Source organism: Scyliorhinus torazame, chromosome 12 (assembly GCF_047496885.1).
Source record: "Scyliorhinus torazame isolate Kashiwa2021f chromosome 12, sScyTor2.1, whole genome shotgun sequence".
Lineage (NCBI taxonomy): Eukaryota > Metazoa > Chordata > Chondrichthyes > Carcharhiniformes > Scyliorhinidae > Scyliorhinus > Scyliorhinus torazame.
In genome coordinates, this window is record NC_092718.1 from 98,465,555 (window position 1) to 98,493,442 (window position 27,888).

The 27,888-nt window shown below is 49.3% G+C and overlaps 1 protein-coding gene across 3 annotated transcripts in view; it reads right to left on the reverse strand.

Moving 5' to 3' along the window:
- LOC140386588 (cell adhesion molecule CEACAM5-like) overlaps positions 1-27,420 on the reverse strand; it is a 162,032-nt gene extending 134,612 nt beyond the window's left edge. For all 3 annotated transcript variants that reach the window (XM_072469043.1, XM_072469042.1, XM_072469041.1), the window contains exons 1-2: positions 27,300-27,420; positions 26,824-27,141 (exon numbers count right to left, since the gene is read on the reverse strand). In XM_072469043.1, the coding sequence (XP_072325144.1) occupies positions 26,824-27,141; positions 27,300-27,351 (370 nt within the window). In that variant the 5' untranslated portion in view covers positions 27,352-27,420. The remainder of the gene's footprint in view (positions 1-26,823; positions 27,142-27,299) is intronic.
- Between the last annotated feature and the right edge of the window lie 468 nt (positions 27,421-27,888).

Sequence of the window (27,888 nt, forward strand, 5' to 3'; positions counted from 1 at the left end):
CACTTGTACTAATGTCTCCTTCTTTTGTCGAGGTCAAACTTTGTTTAGTAATAGGATTGGAGAGCAATTTCAGACGTTGTATTCGGGTTAAAGGGACTGTTTAAATGTAAGTTGTTCTGTAAAACTCCATCAGATAAATATTCTTCCTGATCCGGGAGCACAAATCAGATGCAATGATATTGGCCACCCAAAAGGCAACGGCACTGACTACAATAGAACTGAAAGGTCAGGGGTTATACAAGTGAGAGTCTTCACACACCTTTACACTTTTCTATCTTGCTTTTTCCTGCTCCTTGGTCAGTTTCTGTTCCTTGGCCACTCTGAACTCTTGCACCCCAGCTCCACTCTGATCACCGTCCCTGTCACCCTCTCCCTTTCCCTGTGCTCTCCACCACACAGAACGTTACGCCCCTTCTGCACTTTGTTCAGCTGCCCTCACCCTAAGTCCGATCACCAGTACCCTCCACCACTCCAATAATCTGTCTGCTTCCTCATTCCAATAAACTGAGCTTTTCGCTACAGGAAGCAAGTGCAACATAGCCTGTCTGCTGGGAAGAAACGTGATTCAGGGTGCAGACTTCATCTCGGCTCTTGCGTGGCAGCAACACCGGTGCATAGATCTGAGTTAGCAGTGTGTAGGCCCCATGGCAGCCAAGGACACGCCAGGTGATGGTGTTGCTTGACTACCGTTATTTGTAAAACATGGTGCCCCTACCCTCTCCACAGTCCGAAGCTGTCACTGACTTCAGAAGGAATCCTTTTGGAAGGGAGAACTCAATCCTCGGTTCTCGGTATCCAATAATTACGGCAATAGGTGGAGCAATCCACTGACCAATACATTTCTCCTGAAGTCCCAGCCCCATTTTCCCTTCAGATGTCGAGTTCTTTGAAAAAAAAATGAGTTTCCCAGGACATTCACTAATTGTTTTCTCACAGGAAGGTAAAACCCTGGAGCACAGCTAGGCCAATAAAATAATGAATATTCAGGAAAAAGTCGAAATAAAGGATCAAATTCAACACAGTATATTATATCTTTCTGAAGTGAGAACGTCATCTTTTTTTAATTATAATCTTTTCTGTATTGATTCTCTAATCGTTAAAGAGCAATGAGGTTGATAAGCTGGTTAAGGATAAAATCACAGCTGTACTGCGAGTGGACACTTCAAAGGGCTCATGCATGGAGACAATAGAGGCAGAGCTCAGGAATAAGAAGGGTACAATCACAATGTTAGGGGTTTACTACAGGCATCACAACAGCCGAGATGGAAGAGCAGATATGTAGACAGATTTTGCAAAGATGTAAAAGAAACAAAGTTGTTGTGGAGGGTGATTTTTAAGACCCCCTGTATTGACTGGGACTCACTTAATGCAAGAGGGTTGGTATAACATTTGTAAGGAGAATCCAGGGGGTTCCTTGAAACAATATGTAGATAGTTCAACTACGAAAAGGGCTGTACTGGACCTGGTATTGGAGAATGAGCCCAGGCAGATGATCCAAGTTTCAGGAGAGAGTATTTTGGGAACAGTGACCATAATTCCATACGTTTTAAGGCACTCATGGATCAGGATGAGTTATCCTCGGATGAAGGTGCTCAATCATGGAAAGGTTAATTACAACAATATTAGATAAGTACTGAAGAATTTAGATTGGGGGCAGCTGTTTGAGGGTGAATCAACATCTGACACATGGGAATCTATCAAATGTCAGTTGATTAGAATTCAGGACCGGCATGTTCCTGTGCAGGTGAAGGATAAGCATGGCAAGTTTCAGGAACCTTGGTTAACGAGGGAAATTGTGAGCCCAGTCAAAAAGAAAGCATTCATAAGGCCTAGTAGACTGAGAACAGACCAAGCCCTTGAAGAATATAAGGAAAGTAGGAAGGAAGTTAAGCAAGGAGTCAGGGCTAAAGACAGTGATGAAAAGTCCTTGGCATACAGGATTGAGGAGAATCCCAAGACATTATATACATATACGAAGTGCAAGAGGGTAGCCAGGAAAATGATTGGTCCACTCAAGGAAAGAGGAGGGAATCTATGTGTGGAGCCAGAGGAAAAGGGCGATGTACTAAAGGAATACTTTGCATCAATATTCACCAAAGAGAAAGACTTGGTGATGATGAGTCTAGGGAAGGGTGTGGAGATATTCTGGGTCATGTCAATATCAAAAAGGAGGTGGTGGGAGGCATCTTAAAAAGCAGTGAAGTACATACGTCTGTAGATAAGTCCCCTGGGGTTGATGGGATCTATCCCAGAATACTGAGGGAGGAAATTGCTGGGGCCATGACAGAAATCTGTGTATCTTCATTGGCTACAGGTGAGGTCCCAGAGTACAGGAGAATAACCAATCTTGTTCCTTTTTTAAAAAAGGGTAGCTGGAATAATCCTGGAAATTAAAGGTTGGTGAACTTTACGTCAGTGGTAGGGAAACTATTGGGAAAGATTCTTAGGGACAGGATTTACTCCCATTTGGAACCAAATGGACTTATTAGCGAGACGCAGCATGGTTTTGTGAAGGGGAGGTTATGTCTCACTAAATTGATAGAGGTTTTTGAAGAACTGATGAAGATGATTGATGAAGGAAGGGCAGTGGATGTTGTCTACATGGATTTCAGTAAAGCCTTTGACAAGGTCCCTCATGGCACATTGGTGAAGTCACACAGGATCAGATGTGAGCTGGCAAGATGGATGCAGAACTGACTTGGTCATAGAGGACAGAGAGTGGCGGTGAAAGGGTGCTTTTCTGAATGGAAGGCAATGAATAATGGTGTCCCGCAGGGGTCAGTTTTGGGAGCTTTGTTGTTTGTACTATATATAAATGATTTGGAGGAAAATGTAGCTGGTCAGATTAGTAAGTTTGCGGACGACGTGAAGATTGGTGGAGTTGGGGCTAGTGAAGAGATTTGTCAGAGGATACAGCAGGATATAGATCGGTTGGAGACTTCTGTGGAGAAATGGCAGACGGAGTTCAATGTGGATAAATGTGAGGTAATACATTTGGAAGGTCTAATACAAGTGGGAATTACACAGTAAATGGCAGAACCCTTCAGAATATTGACAGGCAGAGAAATCTGGGCATACAGGACCACAGATCACTGAAAGTGACAACACAGGTGGATAAGGTAGTCGAGAAGGCATACAGCATGCTTGCCTTCAATGGTCGGGGCACTGAGTATAACAATTGGCAAGTCATTCTGCAGCTGCCCATTCCTAGTTGCCCTTCAGAAGGTGGTGGTGAGTTCCCTTCTTGAACCGCTACATTCCTGAGGTGTGGATACACCCACTGTGCTGTTAGGGAGGGAGTTCCAGGATGTTGCCTCAGGGACAGTGAAGGAACAGCATTATATTTCCAAGACAGGATAGTGAATGACTTGGAGGGGAATTTCCAGATAGTGGGGTTCCCAGGAATCTGCTGCTCTTGTCCTTCTGGATGGTAGTGGTCATGGGTTTGGAAGGTGCTGTCTGAGGAATCTTGGTGACTTACTACAGTGCATCTTGCAGATGGTACACACGGCTGCAACTGTTTGTCGGTGGTGGAGGGTTTGAATGTTTGTAGCAGGGGGAGCAATCAAGTGGGCTGCTTTGTGCTGGATGGTGTTCAGCTTCTTGAGTGTTGTTGGAGCTGCACTCATCCAGGCAAATGGAGAGTTTTCCATCACACTGCTGACTTGTGCCTTGTAGATGGTGGACAAGCTTTGGGGGTCAGTCGGTGAGTTACTCGCTGTAGGATTCCTAGCCTTTGACCTGCCATGGTAGCCACAGTATTAATATGGCTAGTCCAGTTCAGTTTCTGATCAATGGTTACCCCCAGGGTGTTGATTGTGGGGGAATTCAGCAATGGTAATGCCATTGGATGTTAAGGAGCGGTGGTTAGATCCTCTCTTGTATGAGATGGTCATTGCCTGGCACTTTTGTCGCGTAAATGTAACTTGCCACTTGTCAGTCCAAGCCTGGATATTGTCCAGATCTTGCTGCATTTGGACAGGGACTGCTTCATTATCTGAGGAGTCGCGAATGGTGCTGAACATTGTACAGTCACCTGCAAACATTCCCACTTCTGCCCTTATGATGGAAGGCAGGTCACTGATGAAGCAGCTGAAGATGGTTGGGCCTAGGACACTGTCCTGAGGAACTCCTGCAGTGAAAGCTGAGATGATTGACCTCCAACCACCACAACCATCTTTCTTTGTGCCAGGTATGACTCCAACCTGCAGAGAGTTTTCCCCCTGATTCCCGTTGATTCCAATTTAGCTTAGGCTCCTTGATGCCATACTCGGTCAAATGCTGCCTTGATGTCAAGGGCAGTCACTCACCTCACCTCTGTCATTCAACTCTTTTGCCCATATTTGAACCAAGGCTGTAATGAGTTCAGGAGCTTCGTGACTCTGGCGGAACACAAACTGAGCATCTGTGAGCAGGTTATTGCTGAGTAAGTGCCACTTGGTAGCAGTGTTGATGACTCTTTTCATCACCTTGCTGATGATGGGGAGTAGGCTGATAGGGCAGTAATTGGCTGGGTTGGAATTCTCCTCTTTCTTGTGCAGCGCGATCACCAGTAACATCCACCACTCTCATAATCTGCCTACTTCCTCATTCCAATGAATTGAGCTTGTCAGGAAGCAAGTGGAACATGCCATATCTGCAGGGAAAAACATGATTCCGGGTGCAGACTTCATCTTGTCTCTTGTGTGGCAGCAACATCGGTGCGTAGATCTGAGATAACAATGTGTAAGCCAGAATTTCCGGTGATGGTGATGTGCTGAGCGGACGCACATCAGGTGGCTCTCCTCCCAACCAGAACCAAAAAAAGAAACTTTGAGAAGAATTTGATCCAGTAAATCAACAGAAAACAACCCCAATGGAGGAAAAGAAGCAATGGAGGGGAAGACGCTGGAGAATGGGAGTTTGAGAGGCCGATGAAGTGGCGGAACGGGCCACGACCAACGGGCGGATGAGCCGGTGGACTCAGGAAGTGAGGCGGAGGCCCCGGCCACCCAAGAGCGGGGAAGACACGCGAACCGAGTACCGGCATCAACACCAACTTCACCCTCCCCACCAGGGGACGGGTGGAGGACCTACCTAAAGAATGAGCTGGTAGCTATGAAGCTGGCGATTAACTTCAAGATCCAGGTAGCGGTGAAGATGGTGGTGACGATCGATGGTCTGGGAAAGAAAGTGGAGGCGCAGGAGAGGACCATCCAAGACATCGAAAGAGCCTCAAAGGACCTGAGCGACAGGATCGTCGGTCTTCAGGCAGAGGTGAAAAGGTTGGTGGCGGCCTAGGTGAGATTGAAAGAAAAGATGGAGGACCAGGAAAACAGGTCCTGATGGCAGAACATAACAATTGTGGGCCTGCCGGAAGGCATCGAGGGCAAAGACTTGACAGTCTATATCGCCTAAATGCTGGGCAATCTCGTTGGGAGGAACAGATTCCCCAACCCCTCAGAACTCGACGGGGCACACAGGTCGCTCAGACCGAAGCCCATGGCGGGGGGAGCAACCGAGAGCGATCATCGTGAAGCTGCACCGATATCAAGATCGGGAAAGGATTATGCGGTGGGCTAGACAGACGAAGGTGAGCACGTGGGGAGAAGATAGAATTTGGGTCTATCAGGACATTGGGGCAAATCTGGCAAAGAAAAGGGCCGGGTTTAATCAGGTAAAGTCGGCCCTATGCAAGACTGGTGTGCGGTACGGCATCCTATTCCCGTCCAGACTCTGGATCATGCACCAGAGAAAATAATATTATTTCAACACCCCAGCAGGAGCAAACAACTTTGTACAGATCAACGGCCAAGACGAAGAACAGGCATGGCAGCTATGAAGGCAGGTCCGAGGAGGGTCGCTGAAAGAAACAGAATTGGAGGCTCGTAGTCATGGTTATGTGTCCGCGTGGGACTGTACTGCCTCGTTCTGTCCATAAAGACTGGGTATAGGAGAGAGCGAAAACAGGGAAAGCAGGTGAGGGGGTAGACAGGGAAAACAGGCAGTCGGCGGGCACAGACAAAGGGCTAGAACAGCCCTGGGAGGGGAGCCACCGTACGAGCAGGCAGGGCCAGCATGGGAAGACAGGGAGTAAGGAAGGCCGCCGTGCACCTCTCGGCAGAGAGGGAGCGCCTGGCTGGGTGAGGGGGGGGAGGGGAGGTGGTACGGACTGGGCAGGGAGAGGGAGACCCGAGAAGGGGGGAAGGGGAAGCAGGGTGGGAATAAAGGATAGATCGGGAATAGAATGGGGAAAAAAAGTTGGAAATCGGATTGGGTTTGGCAGGCAGAGAACAGGCCGAGGAAGCAAGGTGACACCAGAAACAATCACTTTAGAGGGTCCATAAACAAAGGAAAACCCCGGAGTGCAGAGGCACATCCATGTGGCGTACACATAGTTGGAGGCCATGTTGGATGCCTCCTGGAGAAAGGGATACTCCGGAGCGCAGGAGCACAACCTCATGATGAGAACGGAGACCGTGGCCATTTTGGATGGCCCCGAAGAAAGGGAAACCCCGGAGTGCAGGGGCATGTCCACCAGGTAAGTATGGTTGATCCCGCAGGAACAGGTACAGAAACCCCCCATCAGAACAGTCACCTAGAATGTAGGGGACTTCACGGCCCGGTGAAAAGGTCCAGAGTCTTTGCGCACCTGAGAAGCCTGAAAGTCGACACAATCTTCCTGCAGGAGACCCACCTGAGGCTGAAACACCGACTGCTGGTAAGAAAGAGCCGGCTCGGACAGACGTACTATTCGTGCTATGTGATGAGGGCTAGGGGAGTAGCCATACTGATTAGCAAGAGGACGATGTTCAATGAGACAAGAACGGTTACAGACCAATGGGGACGGTACATCATGGTCAGCGGTGTCCTGGACTGGGCACTGGTAGTTCTGGTAAATGTGTACGTGCCCAACTGGGTCGACACAGACTTAATAAAGAAGACCATGCAGAAATCTCCGACATTGACTCACACCGATTGATTATGACTGACCGATCAAACCCCAGAACGGTGAAAAGGACAGGCATGGCTAGGGAACTGGGGACATTCATGGAACAGATGGGGGCAGTGGAACCATGGAGGCTATTGCATCCCCGCGAGAGGGAATTATCGTTCTTCTCACTGTCCTCAAAGTATACACCCGTACTGACTTTTTTGCAGTGGGGAAATCAGTGCTTCCAGGAATAACAAGAGCGGAGTACTCAACGATCGTCACCTCCGACCAGGCTCCACACTACATGGATGTGAGGTTGGAGACAGGCCGTGCCCAATGCCCCACATGGAGGTTGGACACGGACCTCTTGGCCAACAAGACTTTCTGCCAGGAAACATAACAGGCTGCAGGTGAGTACATTACTAATATCCAGAATGGGGAAGTCTCACCTTCCACGATCTGGGAGGCACTGAAGGCTGTGATCTGGTGAGAAATGATAGTCTACAAGGCTCACAGAGCCAGGAAAGAGAGGGCGGCCAGCCAATAATTGATTGACTCCATACTGGAGGTCGTCAGAAAGTACTCCGAGGTCCCACCGTAGAGCTGCTGGCGGAGAGGAAAAAGCTGCAAATAAACTTTAACTTGCTATCCACCAGGAAAACAGTGTACAACTCCGCCAGACACGGGAGACCTTCTCCGAACACGGAGAAAAGACAGGCGGCCAACTGGCTCACCAGCTGAGAAAGCAGGCAGCCACGAGGGAGATAGCACAGGTAAAGATTGGCACAGGCAGACTGATAACAGAACCAAAAGAGGTCAATCTAGCATTCGAGATCCTCTACCGAGAGCTGTACACCTACGAGCCCCCCAACGGGGGCGAGGGGATGAAACAGTTCCTTGATGGATTGGATATGCTAGTTGTGGGGGAGGACAGGTGGGGATAGCTGGAAGCACCAACATATCTGGGAGAAGTCAGGGAGAGCATCATCTCCATGCAGGCGGAGAAGGCGCCGGGGGACTTCTATGAAAAATGTGTGCCGGCCCTGGCCCCACACCTAACGGACATGTTTGCAGACTCGCTAGCAAGGGGCACCCTGCCTCCTATGCTAACACAGGCCACAATGTTGCTGATACCCAAAAAAGACAAAGACCCAACGGAATGCAGAACAAACAGACCCATTTCGCTGCTCAATGTAGATGCGAAGATACTCGCGAAGGTCCTGGCCAAGTGACTGGAGAACTGTATACCAGAGGTAGTCGTGGAAGACCAGACGGGCTTGGTCAAGGGGAGGAAGCTTACAGCAAACATCAGGTGGCTGATGAGCAGAATAATGACCCCCCTCCCAGGGAGAGAACACCAGAGGTGATCGTCTACCGAGATGCAGAAACGGCCTTCGGCAGAGTCAAGTGAAAGTCTTTGAGGTAATGGAGCAGTTTGGGTTGGGAGCAGGGTTCACCTCCTGAGTGAAAATCCTGTACAACGCCCCCAATGTGTGCGTTCGAACCAACACCACCAGCTCTGAATTCTTCCAGCTGCACAGGGGCACACAGCAGGGGTGCCCATTGACCTGCTACTGTTTGCCCGAGCAATTGAAGTCCTGGTGATTGCTCTGCGAGACGCGAAAAGCTAGAAGGGCATCCAAAGCAGAGGCAGAGAGCACAGAGTCTCACTCAATGCTGATGACCTGCTCCTCTACATCTCGAAACCACAGGAAGGCTTGAGAGCAATGATGCAGCTCCTGAAAGTGTTCGGAACCTTCTCAGGTTATAAACTTAACCTGGGCAAGAGCGAGGCATTCCCGGTGAACCCGAATGGGGGTGAGACAGAGCTGGAGGGACTCCCATTCAAACTAGCCCAAAACAAATTCCACTATCTGGGGATCCAAACAGCCCGGGACCGGACACAGATCCATAAGTGGAATTTGCCCTGCTTGGCGGAGGAAGTTAAAAAGGACCGACAGAGAAGGGACACGCTCCCGCTCTTCCTGGCAGGGAGGGTGCTGACGATCAAAATGAATGTGCTACCGAGGTTCCTCTTCCTGTTCAGGTCATTACCGATCTTCATCCACAAGGCCTTCTTCCTCAGGATCGACAAAATGATTATGGCATTTGTGTGTGTGTGTGTGCGTTGGGGGCAGTGTGGGGGGAAGAATCCATCAATCCCCAAATCAACTGCAGAGAAGAAATATCATGGGCGGTCTGGCACTACCGAATTTACAATACTACTACTGGCAGCAACGGAAGAGAGAGTGAGGGGATGGATACGGAAACCCACCGTGAAATGGGTGAGGATGGAGAAGTCTTCCTGAAGGGAACAACCCTCTGGGGCCTCGCCACGGCAGCGCTCCCATCACCCCCGAAAAAACACACATCCTGTCCAGTGGTGTAAGCTACACCAAGGATATGGAATCAGATGAGGCAACATCTGTCCGAGATGTCCCCCATGACGCCCCTCTGCGGAAACCATAAATTCCCACCAGCCATGCTTGACACCGCTTTCATAAAATGGAGGCAGGATAAAGGGACTCGAACAGTTAAGGACATCTACATGGGAGACAGACTAGAGACATTGAGCGAACTAACAGACGACCAGGACCTACAGGTAGGACAGGAACTTTTACACATTCAGGTAATGCACTTTCTCCGCAAGGAGGCGGTAGGATACCCCAGGGCCCGTGAACCACTTTCATAGAGGACCTGATAAACACGAACAGTAAGGAAGGGGAAACTGCGAGAAAATCTATGGACTGCTACTGGACAGGGCGAGACTGCCACTGGACAAAGCCAAACCAAAATTGGGGGCAAACTGGAGACAGAAGTGGTCTGAGGACTCTGGAGCAAAGCACTGAGCAGGGCCAACTCCACCTCCTCCTGCGCAAGGTTTAGCCTCAAGCAGCTCAAAGTGGTACACCTGACTAGAACCCAAATTAATAGGTTCTTTCCGGAGGTGGAGGAAACATGCAAACAGTGCCAGGGAGGCCCAGCCACCCACACCCACATGTTCTGGGCCTGCCTCAAACTTGTCGGGTTCTGGACAGCCTTCTTTGAGGCAATGTCCAAGGTTGTGGGGGTGAGGGTGGAGCCGTGCCCGAGAGTAGCAGTCTTCGGGGTATCAGACCAGCGAGAACTACACATGGGGAAGAGGGCCGATGGCCTCGCTTTTGCTTCCCGAATCGCACGCCGGAGAATCTTGCTCGGGTGGCGATCAGCAGCACCACCCACAGTTGCAGACTGGCTGGCTGACCTGGTGGAATTTCTCCATCTGGAGAAGATCAAGTACACTATCCGAGGGTAGGAAGATGGCTTCTTCAAAGCATGGGGGCAGTTTGCCGCCCTGTTCCTGCACTCGAGGGAGTGGGAGTATTTGTTTTTCTCCACGGTACATAAAGTGTACTCAAGAATAGACCTGTTTATGGTGGTGAAAGCATTAATTGGTTGGGGTCAAAGGGTCAGATTCAACAATATTGATTTCGGACCATGCACCGCATTGGGTAGACATCATTCTGGGGAAGGGGCAGCACGGTAGTATTGTAGATAGCACAATTGCTTCACAGCTCCAGGATCCCGGGTTCGATTCCGGCTTGGGTCACTGTCTATGCGGAGTTTGCACACCCTCCCCGTGTGTGTGTGGGTTTCCTCCGGGTGCTCCGGTTTCTTCCCACAGTCCAAAGATGTGCAGGTTAGGTGGATTGGCCATGATAAATTGCCCTTAGTGTCCAAAATTGCCCTTAGTGTTGGGTGGGGTTACTGGGTTATGGGGATAGGGTGGAGGTGTTGACCTTGGATAGGGTGCTCTTTCCAAGAGCCGGTGCAGACTTGATGGGCCGAATGGCCTCCTTCTGCACTGTAAATTCTATGATTCTATGATGTTCCAAGGCCTGTTTGAGGCCAACAGCAACTATGGAAAGAGTGAGAGACGGTGGTGAGCAGGCAGAGATCCACAACTCTAAGATGTACAAAGGGAAGGGGGGAGGAAACGAGAAGTAAACTCTGGAGAACCACAAGAAGAAGCATGGGGGGGGTGGGGGGGGGTGGGGGGGGTGCAGGGAGAGCGGTAGGAGGGGGAGAGGATTTACCAAGAAAGATTATATGTACATAAGAACTGCATAAACTGTAAATGTCGTACGCAAATTTTCATTACGTAACATCGAAAATACCAATAAAATTATTTTTTTTAAAACAATGTGGAAATCCCATGGCAGCCAAGAACAAGCCAGAACACTTAATAAAGTGCCCCATAGTCAAAGCATTTATTTCCACACCTACCTATGATCACGTGCTATGAAGCCTCATCACCTAGCCTTAACTGCTTCTGCCCAATGAACCACCTTTAAACTGAATCTTGTCTATTCCCAGTTTATCGGGCACATTTTTTCTCTCACAGCTCAGTTTACCCTCACACCTGGAGTTATCTTTGAGAGACACTCCCTTCATATTGGCATGTCTACAACTTTCCCTTAAAGTAGCAGCTGTGGTTCAGTTGGCAACACTTCCGCCTCTATATCAGAAGGCTGTAGATTTAGTTGGTAATATTCTCACCTGTCAGTAGTGGATTCACTTTCCAACTCAGAGACAGACACACAGCCTGAGCTGACAGTTCAGTATAGTACTGAGTGTTATGGGCCAGGGTTTTGAAAACTCGCAAGTGCATTATGGAGTTCACCTGACCTCTTGGTTACAGTGAGCACAAGAGCCTGCCTTTCAAGTGTTATTCAACAGAGTTCTCTGGTGCTTTTAATCAAAAAACAAGCTTTATTCTACGAATGTAGTTAACATTTGTATTAACACACACAATAAGAATTTTTATCAACTACAAACATAAAGACCCCACACAGCTACAGTAATCTATGTATAGCCCTTATTTATACTGCTATTAGACAGGAAATGAAATGAAAATTGCTTATTGTCACAAGTAGGCTTCAAATGAAGTTACTGTGAAAAGGCCCTAGTCGCCACATTCCGGCGCCTGTTCGGAGAGGCTGTTACGGGAATTGAACCATGCTGCTGGCCTGCCTTGGTCTGCCATCAAAGCCAGCGATTTAGTCCAGTGCTAAACAGCCCTTACTGAAATGCATCAAGTGGGAACAGTTGTTCTTGGGGAAATGCACAACAGTAATGTGGAAATTGTTTAAGGAGCACTTGCTGCGAGTGATGGATAGTTTTGTCCCACTGAGACGAGGAAGGAATGGGAAGGTGAATGAGCCTTGGATGACAAGAGAAGTGGAGCTTCTAGTCAAGAAGAAGAAGAAAGCTTACGTAAGGTTGAGGAAGCAAGGATCTGGCACGGCTCTAGAAGGTTACAAGGTAGCCAGGAAGGAACTCAAAAATGGACTCAGGAGAGCTAGAAGGGCGCATGAAAAAGCCCTGGCGGGAAGGATTAGGGAAAACCCCAAGGTGTTCTACACTTATGTGAGAAATAAGAGGATGATCAGAGTGAGAGTAGGGCCAATCAGGGATAGTGGAGGGAACTTGTGCCTAGAGTCTGAGGAGATAGGGGAGGCTCTAAATGAATATTTTGCTTCAGTATTCACGAGAGAGAGGGACCTTGTTGCTCATGAGAACAGTGTGAACCAGGTTAATAGACTCAAACAGGTTGATAATAAGGAGGATGTGCTGGAAATTTTGAAAAACCCCAAGATAGATAAGTCCCCTGGGCCTGACGGGGTATACCCAACGTTAATACAGGAAACAAGGGAGGAGATTGCTGCGTCTTTGCGTCCTCACTCTCTGGACAGTACCGGATGATTGGAGGGAGGTGAATGTTGTTCCCCTGATCAAGAAAGGGAATAGGGAAATCCCTGGGAATTACAGACCAGTCAGCCTTACGTCTGTGGTGAGCAAAATATTGGAAAGGATTCTGAGAGATAGGATTTATGATTACTTAGAAAAACATAGTTTGATTAAAGATAGTCAGCATGGCTTTGTGAGGGGCGGGTCATGCCTCACAAGCCTCATTGAATTATTTGAGGATGTGACAAGACGCATTGATGGAGGTTGAGCAGTGGATGTGGTGTATATGGATTTCAGTTAGGCAACTGATAAGGTTCCCCATGGTAGGCTCATTCAGAAAGTTAGGAGGCATGGGATACAGGGAAATTTGGCTGTCTGGATACAGAATTGGCTGGCCGAAAGAAGACAGTGAGTGGTAGTGGATAGCAAGTATTCCCCCTGGAGGTCGGTGACATGTGGTGTCCTGCAGGGATCTGTTCTGGGACCTCTGCTCTTTGTGGTTTTTATAAATGACTTGGATGAGGAAGTGAAAGGGTGGGTTAGTAAGTTTGCCGACGACATGAAGGTTGGTGGAGTTGTAGATAGTGTCAAGGGCTGTCGCAGGTTACAACAAGACATTGACAGGATTCAGAGCTGGGCTGAGAAGTGACAGATGGAGTTCAACCTCGATAAATGTGAAGTGATTCATTTTGGAAGGTCGAATTTGAATGCTGAATACAGGGTTAAGGCAGGATTCTTGGAAGTGTGGAGGAACAGAGGGATCTTGCGGTCCACGTACATAGATCACTCAAAGTTGCCACCCAGGTTGATAGGGTTGTTAAGAAGGCGCATGGTGTGTTGGTTTTTATTAACAGGGGGATTGAGTTTAAGAGCCGCAAGGTTTTGCTGCAGCTTTATAAAACTCTGGTTAGACAACACTTGGAATATTGTGTCCAGTTTTGGTCGCCTCATTATGGGAAGGATGTGGATGCCAAGGGCATATCTTATGAAGCTAGGAGCTAGGGCTTTTCTCACTGGAGCGAAGAAGGAAGAGAGGTGACTTGATAGAGGTGTACAAGGTGATGAGAGGCATGGATAGACTGAATAGCCAGAGACATTTCCCCAGGGCGGAAATGGCTGTCACGAGGGGACATAATTTTAAAGTGATTGGAAGAAGGTATAAGGAGATCTCAGAGGTAGGTTCGTTATACAGAGAGTGGGGATGCGTGGAATGCACTGCCAGCAGAGGGGTGGAGTCAGAGTCATTAGGGACATTTAAGCGACTCTTGGACAGGCACATGGACAGCAGTAAATTGAAGGGGTGTAGGTTAGGTTGATCTTAGATTAGGAGAAATGCTCGGCACAACATTGTGGGCCGAAGGGCCTGTACTGTGCTGTACTGTTCTGTGCTCTATGTTAACCCTTAATGAATTCCCCCTTAACTGTTCCAATTCAATAACAAAATCCAAGTAAAACTAGAAACCCCTTTTCAAAGGTGTGGTCCAGCACACAGTATAAGACTATTATTGATACTCTGTTCCCCTTTTCAAACAGCAAGTTTGAATTCCTTCCAGAAATCAATTATCTCTTTTAAGTTATTAAGTAGTCTGGAAACAGCTTTTAAAACAAAGATAGAGAGACACTTCTTTCAACCTATGCAGTTCAAACCAGTCCAAACTCAAAGTGAAAGCAAAAACTCACAGAGCCACAGCCCAGCTCCACCCACACAATGACATCACTGAAGCCATGTGATAAGACAAAAAAATGTTTTAACAGGACACTCCCATGACACTAAGGAAGTGCTGAATTGTGAGAGGTGCTACCTTTCAGATAAGGCATTAAACTAATGCACCATCTGCCCTCTCAGGTGTTAAGAAAGCATCCCATTGCATTCTACCAATGAAGAGCAAGTGTTATCCATGGAGACCAGGTGAATATTTATCCTTAACTAATATCACCAAAGGAAATTATCTGCTCATTTCTACATTGCTGTTTGTGGATTCTTACTGCGTGTAAATTGGCAATTGCATTTCAAGAATACACTGTTGATTCAACAGTGGTTTAGAAGGTCTTGAGTTTGTGAAAGACATAACTTGAACGCTTGTTTTTAAAGCTCTCAAAAGACGATGGGATTCGTCAGTACTGTCTAGAATTATAGAGTGGTTGCAGAATGGAGGGAGATCATTTGGGCTATCTTTTTCATGCTGGCCTATCAAGCACATTTAACTTAGGGGGCTGGATTCTTCGGTCACCGATGCCGAAACTGAGTTCGGCAATCAGCCGGAGAAACAGTTCCCGAACAAATCGGGGTTGGCTCCGCTTTCACGATGCTCCACCCCCTCCAAAGCGGCATACTCGGAGAGTACGGCGTGCGCCATATCGATGGCCTCAGGAAAATGCCTGAGGCCCACCCCCTCCGATTGTCCGCTCCCAACCGGCCAAGATCCCGACGGCGTCGGTCGCATGTTGTCTGATCCGTTGGAAATTCGGCGTGGCTGCTGCGGACTCAGTCCAGCGCCACCACATTGGGGGGGAAGGCCAATCTGCAGGCATGGGGGGACTTTATCAGGGGCTGGGGGCACTGTGGGGAGGTGGTCCAGGGAACGCAAGCCATCCAAAGGGGGGGGACTATTTCGCGGGCCGGGTCCATGAGCGCCCACCGCCATGTAGCACAACGCAGCTGCTGCAGGCTGCTGCCATGCGCATGGGCAGCCACGGACCCAGTAATTCTCCGGGCCGATTCGGCAGCTAGAGCCGGGTGCTCTACACTGCTGGCAAGCCAAATGGAGGATCGGTTGCCATTCTATGCCATTTTTTCTGTGGTAAAACGCCACCGTTCCCACGCCAGCATGGAGTCATAGCCTCAAAATCAGATACTCCAGCCCAGTGTCACTGCTAGGGATGAGCAATAAACATGTGCTACCCAATCGCAGAATCACATCACCACGAGCAATTGAAGGATCATGTCAATTGTCTGATAGGCAGAATGCCGGCAACAACCAGTTAATGAAAAACACAATCGCTACTGCTCAGCAGAGAATGAAATGGCTTCCATTGCAAGTTGTTCAAATCTTTTAGATACTTTATCTTTGTAATGGCTACATGAGTGCTACATAAGAAGCACTAATAGCTGACTTCCGGTTGCGGCGATGCACTGCTAAGCCGCACGTTTCGGCACCTCCCGTTCCAACGGACTTTTGGGCTCTTATCGGGAGCCCCAACGGGAATTTTTTTCGACCCAACCCAGTGTGAGGTGACGAAGGAAGGAGTCCCCCCGGGTGTGGATGGAAAGGAGCAGCGGTAGTGGCCAGATTGCGGAGGATCCTTTGGAGCAGCGGCAGAGAAGAGAAGGGAGAAGCAAGATGGCGGCTGATGGAGCCCAGATGGTATGGGGCCCGGACCAGCAGGAGTTTCTCCGACGATGTGTGGAGGAGCTCAAGAAAGAGGTGCTGGCGCCGATGTTACTGGCAATCGAGGGACTGAAGGAAACACAAAAGGTCCAGGCGATGGAGCTCCGTGGAGTGAAGGCAAAGGCAGCCGAGAATGAAGATGAGATACAGGGCCTGGTGGTAAAAACGGAGACACACGAGGCACTACATAAGAGGTGCATAGAAAGGCTGGAAGACCTGGAGAACAGCTCGAGGAGGAAAAACCTACGGATTCTAGGTCTCCCCGAAGGAACGGAGGGAGCTGATGCTGGGGCGTATGTGATCACGATGCTTCACACGCTAATGGGAGCTGAGACCCCAATGGGCCCCCTGGAAGTGGAGGGAGCGTACCGGGTCCTCGTGAGAAGACCAAAGGCAGGGGAAACACCAAGAGCAATAGTGGTGAAGTTCCATCGCTGCAGGGACAGAGAGATGGTCCTGATCTGGGCCAAGAAGGCATGGAGTAGCAAATGGGAGAATGCGGTGATACGTGTGTATCAAGACTGGAGTGCGGAGGTGGCGAGAAGGAGGGCGAGTTTCAACCGGGCCAAGGCGGTGCTCCATAGGAAGAAAATTAAATTTGGGATGCTGCAGCTGGCGCGACTGTGGGTCACAGATCAGGGCAAACACCACTACTTCGAGACGGCGGAGGAGGCATGGACATTCATCCAAGAAGAGAAACTGGACTAGATTTGAGAATTTGATGTTCGGAGAGAAGCAGCGAGGTGGTGGTACAGAAATATAAAGTGGGGAAAGGAGAGGGCTACTCTATAGCAATGTTGGACGGGGAATTTTTCTCCCCCCGGTGGGGGGGACATGAAGAAATGTGGGCGCCGGTGGGAAAAAGGGACAAGGAAGGGGAATGAGGGAACTGCGCCATAGGGGGCGGGGCCGAGAGGAAAGCGCGGGTATTTTCCCGCGCTATGGAAATTATAGCGGAAAATGGGCGCAGGAAGGAAGGGAGCCTCACACGCAGGGAGGTCAAAGAGTGAACGGGGGAAGCCGAGGTCAGCCAGAGTTAGCTGACTTCCGGAAGCAACATGGGGGAGTAATCAAGCTAGAGGGGGATCTAGCGGAGGGGGGGGGGGGGGATATTAACTGGGTTGCTGCTGCTGAGTGCAAGGGGGAGCTGGTACGAGATGAGGTGGTCGGGGCGGGAGGGCGCTGCCTGGGGGACAGACGGGTGCATGGACCTGGATGAGGAGATGGCCTAAAAAAGGGGATGGCTAGTCGACGAGAGGGGGTTGTGAATGGCCCCCCAATCCGGCTGATCACGTGGAATGTGAGAGGTTTAAATGGGCCGATTAAGAGGGCACGGGTGTTTGCGCACTTAAAGAGACTGAAGGCGGACGTAGTGATGCTCCAGGAGACGCACCTGAAGTTGGCGGATCAGGTTAGACTAAGGAAAAGATGGGTGGGACAGGTATTCCACTCAGGGTTGGACGTGAAAAACAGAGGGGTGGCAATATTGGTGGGGAAACATGTATCATTCGAGGCTAAGAACATAGTGGTGGATAGTGGGGGCAGGTATGTGATGGCGAGTGGCAGATTGCAGGGCGAGGCGGTTGTGCTGGTGAATGTATGTGCCCCGAATTGGGATGACGCGGGAGTCATGAAGCGAATGCTGGGACGTATCCCGGACCTGGAGGTGGGAAACTTGATAATGGGGGGGGGACTTTAACACAGTGCTGGATCCAGGGCTAGACTGGTCCAGATCCAGGACCGGGAGAAGGCCAGCAGCGGCTAAGGTGCTGAAGGGATTTATGGAACAAATGGGTGGAGTGGATCCGTGGAGATTCGGCAGATCGATGGGTAAAGAGTTCTCCTTTTTCTCCCACGTCCACAAGGTATACTCCCGGATAGACTTTTTCGTTTTGGGAAGGGCGCTGATCCCGAAGGAGGCAGGAACGGAGTACTCGGCCATAGCCGTTTCAGATCATGCCCCGCATTGGGTGGATCTGGAACTAGGAGAGGAAAGGGAGCAGCGCCCACTCTGGCAATTTTGTATGGGGCTACTGGCGGACGAGGGGGTCTGCGGAAGGGTGAGGGGATGTATTGAGCGATACCTGGAGGTCAATGACGATGGGGAGGTTCAGGTGGGGGTAGTACGGGAAGCGCTGAAGGCGGTGGTTAGAGGAGAGCTGATCTCCATCAGAGCCCACAAGGGGAAACAAGAGGGCAAAGAAAGAGAGAGATTAGTGGGGGAAATTTTGAGTGTGGATAAAAAATATGCGGAGGCCCCAGACGAAGGGCTATACAGAGAAAGACGAAGACTACAGACGGAGTTTGACCTGCTGACCACGGGAAAGGCAGAGGCACAGTGGAGGAAGGCACAGGGGATACAATATGAGTATGGGGAAAAGGCGAGCTGGCTGCTAGCCCAACAACTTCGGAAGAGGGCGGCGGCGAGAGAGATCGGGGGAGTTAGGGACAAAACGGGAAATATGGAGCAGAGAGCAGGGAAAGTGAACGAGGTGTTCAAGACCTGCTATGAGAGGCTGTACAAGTCCCAACCCCCGGGGGGAAAAGAAGGAATGCTACACTTCCTGGACCAGCTAAGGTTCCCGAAGGTGAAGGGGCAGGAGGTGGCAGGTCTGGGGGCGTTAATCGAGGTGGATGAGGTGATTAAAAGACTGGGGAACATGCAGGCAGGGAAGGCCCCGGGTCCAGGTGGGTTTCCGGTGGAATTATACCGGAAGTATATGGACCTGTTGGCCCCACTTTTGGCGAGAACCTTTAATGAGGCTAAGGAAAGGGGGATGCTACCTCCGACAATGTCGGAGGCGACGATATCGCTAATCCTGAAACGAGATAAAGACCCGCTGCAGTGCGGGTCATACAGGCCCATCTCACTCCTAAATGTAGACGCCAAACTGCTGGCCAAAGTGATGGCAACAAGGATAGAGGATTGTGTCCCAGGGGTGGTGCATGACGATCAGACATGGTTTGTAAAGGGGAGACAACTGAATGCTAATGAACGAAGGTTGCTGGGGGTGATGATGATGCCCCCACCGGAAGGGGAAGCAGAGATAGTGGTGGCGATGGATGCAGAGAAGGCATTCGATAGGGTGGAGTGGGACTATCTGTGGGAGGTGCTGAAGAGGTTTGGGTTGGGTGAGGGGTTTATTAGATGGGTCAGACTCTTATATGGGGCCCCGATGGCAAGCGTCGTTACAAACAGGCAAAGATCGGGATACTTTCGACTACATAGGGGTACAAGACAAGGGTGTCCCCTGTCCCCGTTACTGTTCGCGTTGGCAATTGAACCATTGGCCATAGCGCTGAGGGATTCTAAGAAGTGGAAGGGGGTGCTTAGAGGGGGAGAGGAACACCAAGTGTCGCTATACGCAGATGATCTACTGCTATATGTAGCGGATCCGGTCGAGGGAATGCCAGAGGTAATGCAAATACTTAGGGAGTTTGGAGAGTTCTCGGGATACAAACTAAATATGGGGAAGAGTGAGCTTTTTGTGATGCACCCCGGGGAACAGGGCAGGGGGATAGATGCTCTGCCACTGAAGAGAGTGGTAAGGAATTTTCGATACCTGGGGATTCAGGTGGCCAGGAACTGGGGAACCCTGCATAGACTTAACCTGACGCGACTGGTGGAGCAGATGAAGGAGGACTTTAAGAGGTGGGATATGGTGCCGCTGTCATTGGCGGGCAGAGTGCAGGCAGTTAAAATGGTGGTCCTCCCGAGGTTTCTTTTCGTATTTCAGTGCCTCCCAATCCTGATCACAAAGGCCTTTTTCAAAAAAATAGACAGGAGTATTATGAGCTTTGTGTGGGCGGGAAAGACCCCGAGGGTAAAGAGGGGGTTCCTGCAGCGCAGTAGGGACAGAGGGGGACTGGCACTGCCGAGTCTGAGTGACTACTACTGGGCCGCCAATGTGTCGATGGTCTGTAAGTGGATGAGGGAGGAAGAGGGTGCGCCGTGGAAAAAGCTAGAGATGGCGTCCTGTAAGGGAACGAGCCTAAAAGCGCTGGTGACGGCATCGCTGCCTTTCTCCCCGAAAAGGTATACCACAAACCCAGTGGTGGTGGCGACCTTGAAGATCTGGGGGCAGTGGAGGCGACACAGGTGCCTCGGTGTGGTCCCCGATAAGGAATAACCACAGGTTCGTCCCGGGGAGGATAGATGGGGGATTCCAGTGTTGGCAGCGAGCAGGAATTAGGAAGCTGCGGGACCTGTTTATAGACGTGACGTTTGCAAGTCTGGGAGCGCTAGAAGAAAAATATAAGTTGCCACCAGGGAATGCCTTCCGATACCATGCAAGTGAGGGCATTTACGAGGCAACAGGTGAGGGAATTTCCGCAGCTCCCGACGCAAGGGATCCAAGATAGAGTGATTTTGGGGGCATGGGTTGGAGAAGGCAAAGTGTCCGAAATATACCGGGAGATGAGGGACGAGGGGGAGGTAATGATAGAGGAGCTGAAGGGAAAATGGGAAGAAGAGCTGGGGGAAGAGATTGAGGAGGGGCTATGGGCGGATGCCCTAAGTGGAGTAAATTCCTCGTCCTCGTGTGCCAGGCTCAGCCTGATTCAATTTAAGGTTCTACATAGAGCACATATGACGGGAGCAAGACTGAACAGGTTTTTCGGGGTGGAGGACAGGTGTGGGAGGTGCTTGGGAAGCTCGGCGAACCACACACACATGTTCTGGTCGTGTCCGGCACTGCACGAGTTCTGGGAGGGTGTGGCAAGGGTGATTTCAAAGGTGGTGGGGGTCCGGGTCAAACCAGGCTGGGGGTTAGCTCTCTTTGGAGTTGCAGAAGAACCGGGAGTGCAGGAGGCGAAAGAGGCCAACATTTTGGCCTTTGCGTCTCTAGTAGCCCGGCGAAGGATTCTACTTATGTGGAAGGACGCGAAGCCCCCGGGCGTGGAGGCCTGGATAAACGACATGGCAGGGTTCATAAGATTGGAACGAATAAAATTTGAGTTGAGAGGATCGGCTCAGGGGTTCACCAGGCGGTGGCAACCGTTCCTTGACTATCTCGCGGAACGATAATGAAAAGACAGAAAGGACAGCAGCAGCAACCCGGGGGGGGGGGGGGGGGGGGGGGGGGAGCACTATTTTGTGTTTTTGCTATTTGTTTTTTGTTTTTTCCTTTCTAGTTTGCTGTTAGCTCACTATATTATTTAAATAATGTTTAATGTATAATCCTTTGTTGAGTTGTAAAAACAGGAAAAGGTTTGTTTGAAAAATTTCAATAAAATATATATTTTTTAAAAAGAAGCACAAATAGCTCAACTAACAACCAATGTAAGATAATCAGCTGAGCTCGTAACGTGGCTCATTGGGGGTGGCACGGTAGCACAGTGGTTTGCACTGTTGCTGGAAAGTGCCAGGGACCCGGGTTCAACTCCCGGTTTGGGTCACAGTCTGTGTGGAGTCTGCACATTGTGTCTGCGTGGGTTTCAAAGAACAAAGAACAAAGAAATGTACAGCACAGGAACAGGCCCTTCGGCCCTCCAAGCCCGTGCTGACCATGCTGCCCGACTAAACTACAATCTTCTACACTTCCTGGGTCCGTTTCCCTCTATTCCCATCCTATTCTTGTATTTGTCAAGATGCCCCTTAAATGTCACTATCGTCCCTGCTTCCACCACCTCCTCCAGTAGCGAGTTCCAGGCACCCACTGCCCTCTGCGTAAAAAACTTGCCTCGTACATCTACTCTAAACCTTGCCCCTCTCACCTTAAACCTATGCCCCCTAGTAATTGACCCCTCTACCCTGGGGAAAAGCCTCTGACTATCCACTCTGTCTATGCCCCTCATAATTTTGTAGACCTCTATCAGGTCGCCCCTCAACCTCCGTCGTTCCAGTGATAACAAACCGAGTTTATTCAACCGCTCCTCATAGCTAATGCCCTCCATACCAGGCAACATTCTGGTAAATCTCTTCTGCACCATCTCTAAAGCCTCCACATCCTTCTGGTAGTGTGGCGACCAGAATTGAACACTATACTCCAAGTGTGGCCTAACTAAGGTTCTATACAGCTGCAACATGACTTGCCAATTCTTATACTCAATGCCCCGGCCAATGAAGGCAAGCATGCTGTATGCCTTCTTGACTACCTTCTCCACCTGTGTTGCCCCTTTCAGTGACCTGTGGACCTGTACTCCTAGATCTCTTTGACTTTCAATACTCTTGAGGGTTCTACCATTCACTGTATATTCCCTACCTGCATTAGACCTTCCAAAATGCATTACCTCACATTTGTCCGGATTAAACTCCATCTGCCATCTCTCCGCCCAAGTCTCCAAACAATCTAAATCCTGCTGTATCCTCTGACAGTCCTCATCGCTATCCGCAATTCCACCAACCTTTGTGTCATCTGCAAACTTACTAATCAGACCAGTTACATTTTCCTCCAAATCATTTATATATACTACAAACAGCAAAGGTCCCAGCACTGATCCCTGTGGAACACAACTGGTCACAGCCCTCCAATTAGAAAAGCATCCTTCCATTGCTACTCTCTGCCTTCTATGACCTAGCCAGTTCTGTATGCACCTTGCCAGCTCATCCCTGATCCCGTGTGACTTCATCTTTTGTACTAGTCTACCATGAGGGACCTTGTCAAAGGCCTTACTGAAGTCCATATAGACAACACCCACTGCCCTACCTGCATCAATCATCTTAGTGACCTCCTCCAAAAACTCTATCAAGTTAGTGAGACATGACCTCCCCTTCACAAAACCATGCTGCCTCTCACTAATACGTCCATTTGCTTCCAAATGGGAGTAGATCCTGTCTCGAAGAATTCTCTCCAGTAATTTCCTGGATTATCCTTGCTACCCTTCTTAAACAGAGGAACAACATTGGCTATTCTCCAGTCCTCTGGGACATCCCCTGAAGACAGTGAGGATCCAAAGATTTCTGTCAAGGCCTCAGCAATTTCCTCTCCAGCCTCCTTTAGTATTCTGGGGTATATCCCATCAGGCCCTTGGGACTTATCTACCTTAATATTTTTTAAGACACCCAACACCTCGTCTTTTTGGATCTCAATGTGACCCAGGCTATCTACACACCCTTCTCCAGACTCAACATATACCAATTTCTTCTCTTTGGTGAATACTGATGCAAAGTATTCATTTAGTACCTCGCCCATTTCCTCTGGCTCCACACATAGATTCCCTTGCCTATCCTTCAGTGGGCCAACCCTTTCCCTGGCTACCTTCTTGCTTTTTATGTACGTGTAAAGTTCCTCCAGGTACTCCGGTTTCTTCCCACAAGTCAAGATAGCCACGCTTGTTATGTGAATTGGACATTCTGAATTTTCCCTCTGTGTACCCAAGCAGACGCCGGATAGTGGCTACTGGGGGATTTTCACAGTCACTTCATTACAGCGTTTATGTAAGCCTACTTGTGTCACTAAGAAAGATTATTATTATTATTTATGCTTGCCAGAAGTGACAAACATATGTTCATATACAGGGACAAATCTGCTTGGGAGTAACCTGTTAAATACTTATTTAAATGTAATTAAATTAGCTTGCAGAACTTATAGTTCCCCGTTGCTTTTTTGTTAGCAACAGTTCAGCCAATAGAGTAAACTTTCAATTATGATGGTGTGAAATTTGGCATTTTTCCATTTTTCCTAATGAGTGCAAGGCAAAATCTTCAACAGTGTGTCACTCTTTTTAGCGATGTTCAAATTCTCTACCATTTCTGCAAAGCCCTCAACATTTCTTATTTTCCAAGTGGAATGTGTTGTTGAACCAGTGTTCACCACAATCGCATGCACTGCATTCCAGATCCTAACTACTCTTGTGTAATAAAATATTTCCCTGTGTCATAGATAGAAGTTACAGTGCAGAAGGAGGTGATTCGGCCCATCGAGTCTGCACAAGTCCTTAACCCCACACCTCCACCCTATCCCCGTAACCAAGTCGCCCCACCTCACCTTTTCTGGACACTGAGGGCAATTCAGCATGGCTAATGCACCTAACCTGCACATCTTTAGACTGCGGGAAGAAACCCACGCAGACACGGGGGAGAACGTGCAGACTCTGCAGAGACAGTGACCCAAAGCTGGGAATCAAATCAGGGACCCTGGAGCTGTGAAGCAACAGTGCTAACCACTGTGCTATCATGCCGCCCACTGTCACCATTGCTAAATTTTTCCAGGGAGAACAGTCCTAACTTCTGCAATCTATTTACTAAACTGAAGTTCCAAATCACTGGAATAATCCTGGTGTATCCTTTCTGCACCGTCCCTGATGCATTAAAGCCCTCATAAAGTGTGATGCCCAGAATAGGATCCAACGCACCAGTTGAGGTCAACAATATTTCATGTGCTAGACACCACCAACCAGTTAACAGGCATATTTTACCGAAACTAAACCCTCCCTCAGCAAGCAGTGACAGAAACCTTTTTGATACCAACCTAATCCAGTTTTAATTTTTTTTTTAACCGTCATGGTGTCTTTGTATTGTTCTGAAACAGGACAGAGCAAATCCTGATGTTTGTCACGACTATTTACCTTTCACTCTGCTATTAATTTCTTCAGAATTATCTACAGCCAAACGTTGAGTATGTGCCAATGTTATTGTTCTCTATGGACATTCCGTGAAACGCGCTAATTAAATTTACTTGTGGACCGGAAGGAAAAAACATGGGAATTTATTTCTTCAGAAATATGAACAAAGTTTCCTTCGTATAGCATCAGCAGCATGGAGGGTCAGCAATTTAATTGTACTTATGAGAAATTGATGTGGAGATGCCGGCCGTTGGACTGGGGAGGGCACAGTAAGAAGTCTTACAACACCAGGTTAAAGTTCAACAGGCTTGTTTCGAATCATTAGCTTTCACCTGAGGACGGAGCTGGGCTCCGAAAGCTAGTGATTCGAAACAAACCTGTTGGACTTCAACCTGGTGCTGGAAGACTTCTTATTATGAGAAATTGCAAGAGGGAAACTGTCAAGGGATCATTAATTTGTTCTCAGAAATCCTGAGATATTAAGGCGTGGAGTTTCCACTCGGCGCACAATTATTGGATATCACCTAGAATACTCGGGATGCTGTAGCAGGTTTGCCGAGGTGAAGTCATTCTCAAGGTTCCTCGAAACCCGTGAATGTATGTCCGAATGCAGATGCAACCACTCAGTGACTGGAAACAGGCATTCCTGTGTGCAGGGCTTCCTGTGTATTCGCAGTACCATGAATCGCTGGAGACTCCGGGTTCAGGGGATTGTTTCGAGCGAATGGACGGCCGAAAAGATTGTGGACATGTCAGCATTAAATGGACACGGATGTAACTCCCGTGTTTAAAATGCTGCTGTGTTTAGTGGTTTCATTTGATTCTGTCCAGATTACGCAGATATCTGCGCGCACACCATATACGGAGATACCACAGCTGAATAAGGGTACATTTATTTAATTATTGAGGCTTTGATGTGAGATGTCTTCATTTTCTAAACCGGGCGCAGTTATACTACAAATGCAGCTTGGTCAGAGGTAATGGAATAAGAAGGTGGGGATGAGAGATTCCCTGGCGTCTCAGTGATCAAGTGGATTCTAACTCGGCGGTTTAATCTATCAGAGCAATAGCATGAGGCGTGACTGACGGATTAACATTCTGTCGGTGGTCAGGACATTTTGCATGTGTGGGGGGGGGGGGGGGGGTGAGTTCGGCAGAGAGGGCCGCCCCGAAGCTGTGCTGTCTCGGTACCACTTCTCATGCCTCCCACCTCACTGCCAGTCTGGGCGGCAACTGCTGCAACGCTGGCTGTGGTGTTTCTGAAAGCAACTTTTTTCCCAACAATTCCTCCATGAAACCCCACATTCCAGGGTCGTGACAGGAGTGCATTCCCTTCCCCCTCTCTACCCTTCTTCCCCTACCCCTCTCTACCCGCCTTCCCCCGACCCCTCTCTACCCTCCCCCTACCTCTCTCTACCCTCCTTCCGTCTCCGCCTCTCTACCCTCCTTCCCCTAACCCTCTCTACCCTCCTTCCCCCTCTCTACTCTCCTTCCCCTAACCCTCTCTACTCTCCTTCCCCTACCCCTCTCTACCCTCCTTCCCCTACCCCTCTCTACCCTCCTTCCCCTACCCCTCTCTACCCTCCTTCCCCCTCTCTACCCGCCTTCCCCTACCCCTCCCCACCCTTCTTCCCCAACCCCTCTCTACCCTCCTTCCCCCTACCTCTCTCTACCCTCCTTCCGCCTCCGCCTCTCTACTCTCCTTCCCCTATCCCTCTCTACCCTCCTTTTCCCTGCCCCGCTCTACCCTCCTCCCCGAGTTCACTCATAACCAACAATTCATGAATAATCTTAATCCCTAAAGTGGCCAATTTCCCTTGTTTTGACGGTGAATTGTCCTTTGTCTTTTGTCCATTTCCCTTGTGGGGCACACACAGAAAATGCTGGAAAGTCTCTGCAGTTCTGGCAGCATCTGTGCGGAGACAGAAACAGAATTAACGTTTCCAATCCACATTGACTCTGGGACTCTGAGTCTGGGAGTCTCCTCACGTCTTGTCACGTTTGTATTTGTTATGGCGCGCTTGTCATCGGCATGAGATATGATCACCAACACCCCATGTTCACCCCCTTCTCCCCTCCCCCCCCTTCTTCCCCGGGAGAGGTGTCCCTGGTTTTCATTTCAGGTGAGTTTCTCATCAACCCCACTCCCCCAAAACTCGTCAAAAGGGCCAAGGGAGCTCTGCGCATGCGGCCTCGCTCCTGAAGGCGTCATCGCGCACTGGAAGGGGCAGAGATTCACAGGACAGAAGCGGCCCTTCGGCCCATTCACAAAGACCTGTCACTTACCCAGGACATGCAGAGTGAGGATTGCTGATGTTTCACTGCCGACTTCATTAAACATGTTAATAGAGTAATCTCCACTGTCCGAAACTCTCACTGACTTCAGCAGGAGTGATCCGTTCGGCAGGAATAACTCAGCCCGTTCTCCGTAATTAATATTTAGAGAAAATGTTGCTCCGGCCCACTGGGCAATAACTGTGTCCTTGAATGCCCAGCTCCCAAACATCGCCGCAGCTGACGGCTTCAATGAGAAAAACGCGTTTCCTCCTTCGGTCACATTAATCCGTCTGTTTTCTGTCAGGATGATAAAACCCTGGGGCTGAGCTGAGAAAGAAAATCACAATGAGAGAAGCGCTCACATTCAACACAACAGAGACTTTTCTCAAGTGACAATAACAACATCCCCTGATTCACTGTGACAGTCTCTTACTGTCTAGTTTCTCCAATCACTAAAAGAAATGAGATGAGAAAGTGATCCTCACCCACTGAGATCAATAAACAAAACGCTCCGGCGGTCAGAGTGAGTCTGTCCATCCTGAGACAACGGCGCCAGTCCTTGTTTCACTCGGTGACTGATCCGCTCCTCCTGGTGTACACAGCTCATCAGTTCCAGCATTTATAGAAACCACAATGACAGCGCTTTTCACCTGAGAGAAACTTGTGCAATTGAAACTTTTCGGTACCAATATGTTTATTTCAGAAACGTTGCTGCGCCTGCCCCTTTTCAATAGCATTCCATCTCTTTCCCGAAGCTGGGGCACGAGAGCACGGTAGCACTGCAACTTCACAGAGCCAGTTCGATTCCCGGCTTGGGTCATTGTCTGTGCGGAGTCTGCATGTTCTCCCCGTGTCTGCGTGGGGTTCCTCCGGTATCATCCCACAAAGTTCCAAAATACGTTTTTTTTAGGTGAATTGGACACTCTGGGGTCTCCCTCAGTGTGCCCAAGCAGGTGCGGAGTGTGGCAACTCGGGGATTTTCACAGTAACTTCGTTGCAGTCTTAATGTAAACCTACTTTTGACACTAACAAAGATTTTTATTATATTTATCCCAGATCAAGAAATTGTCGCAG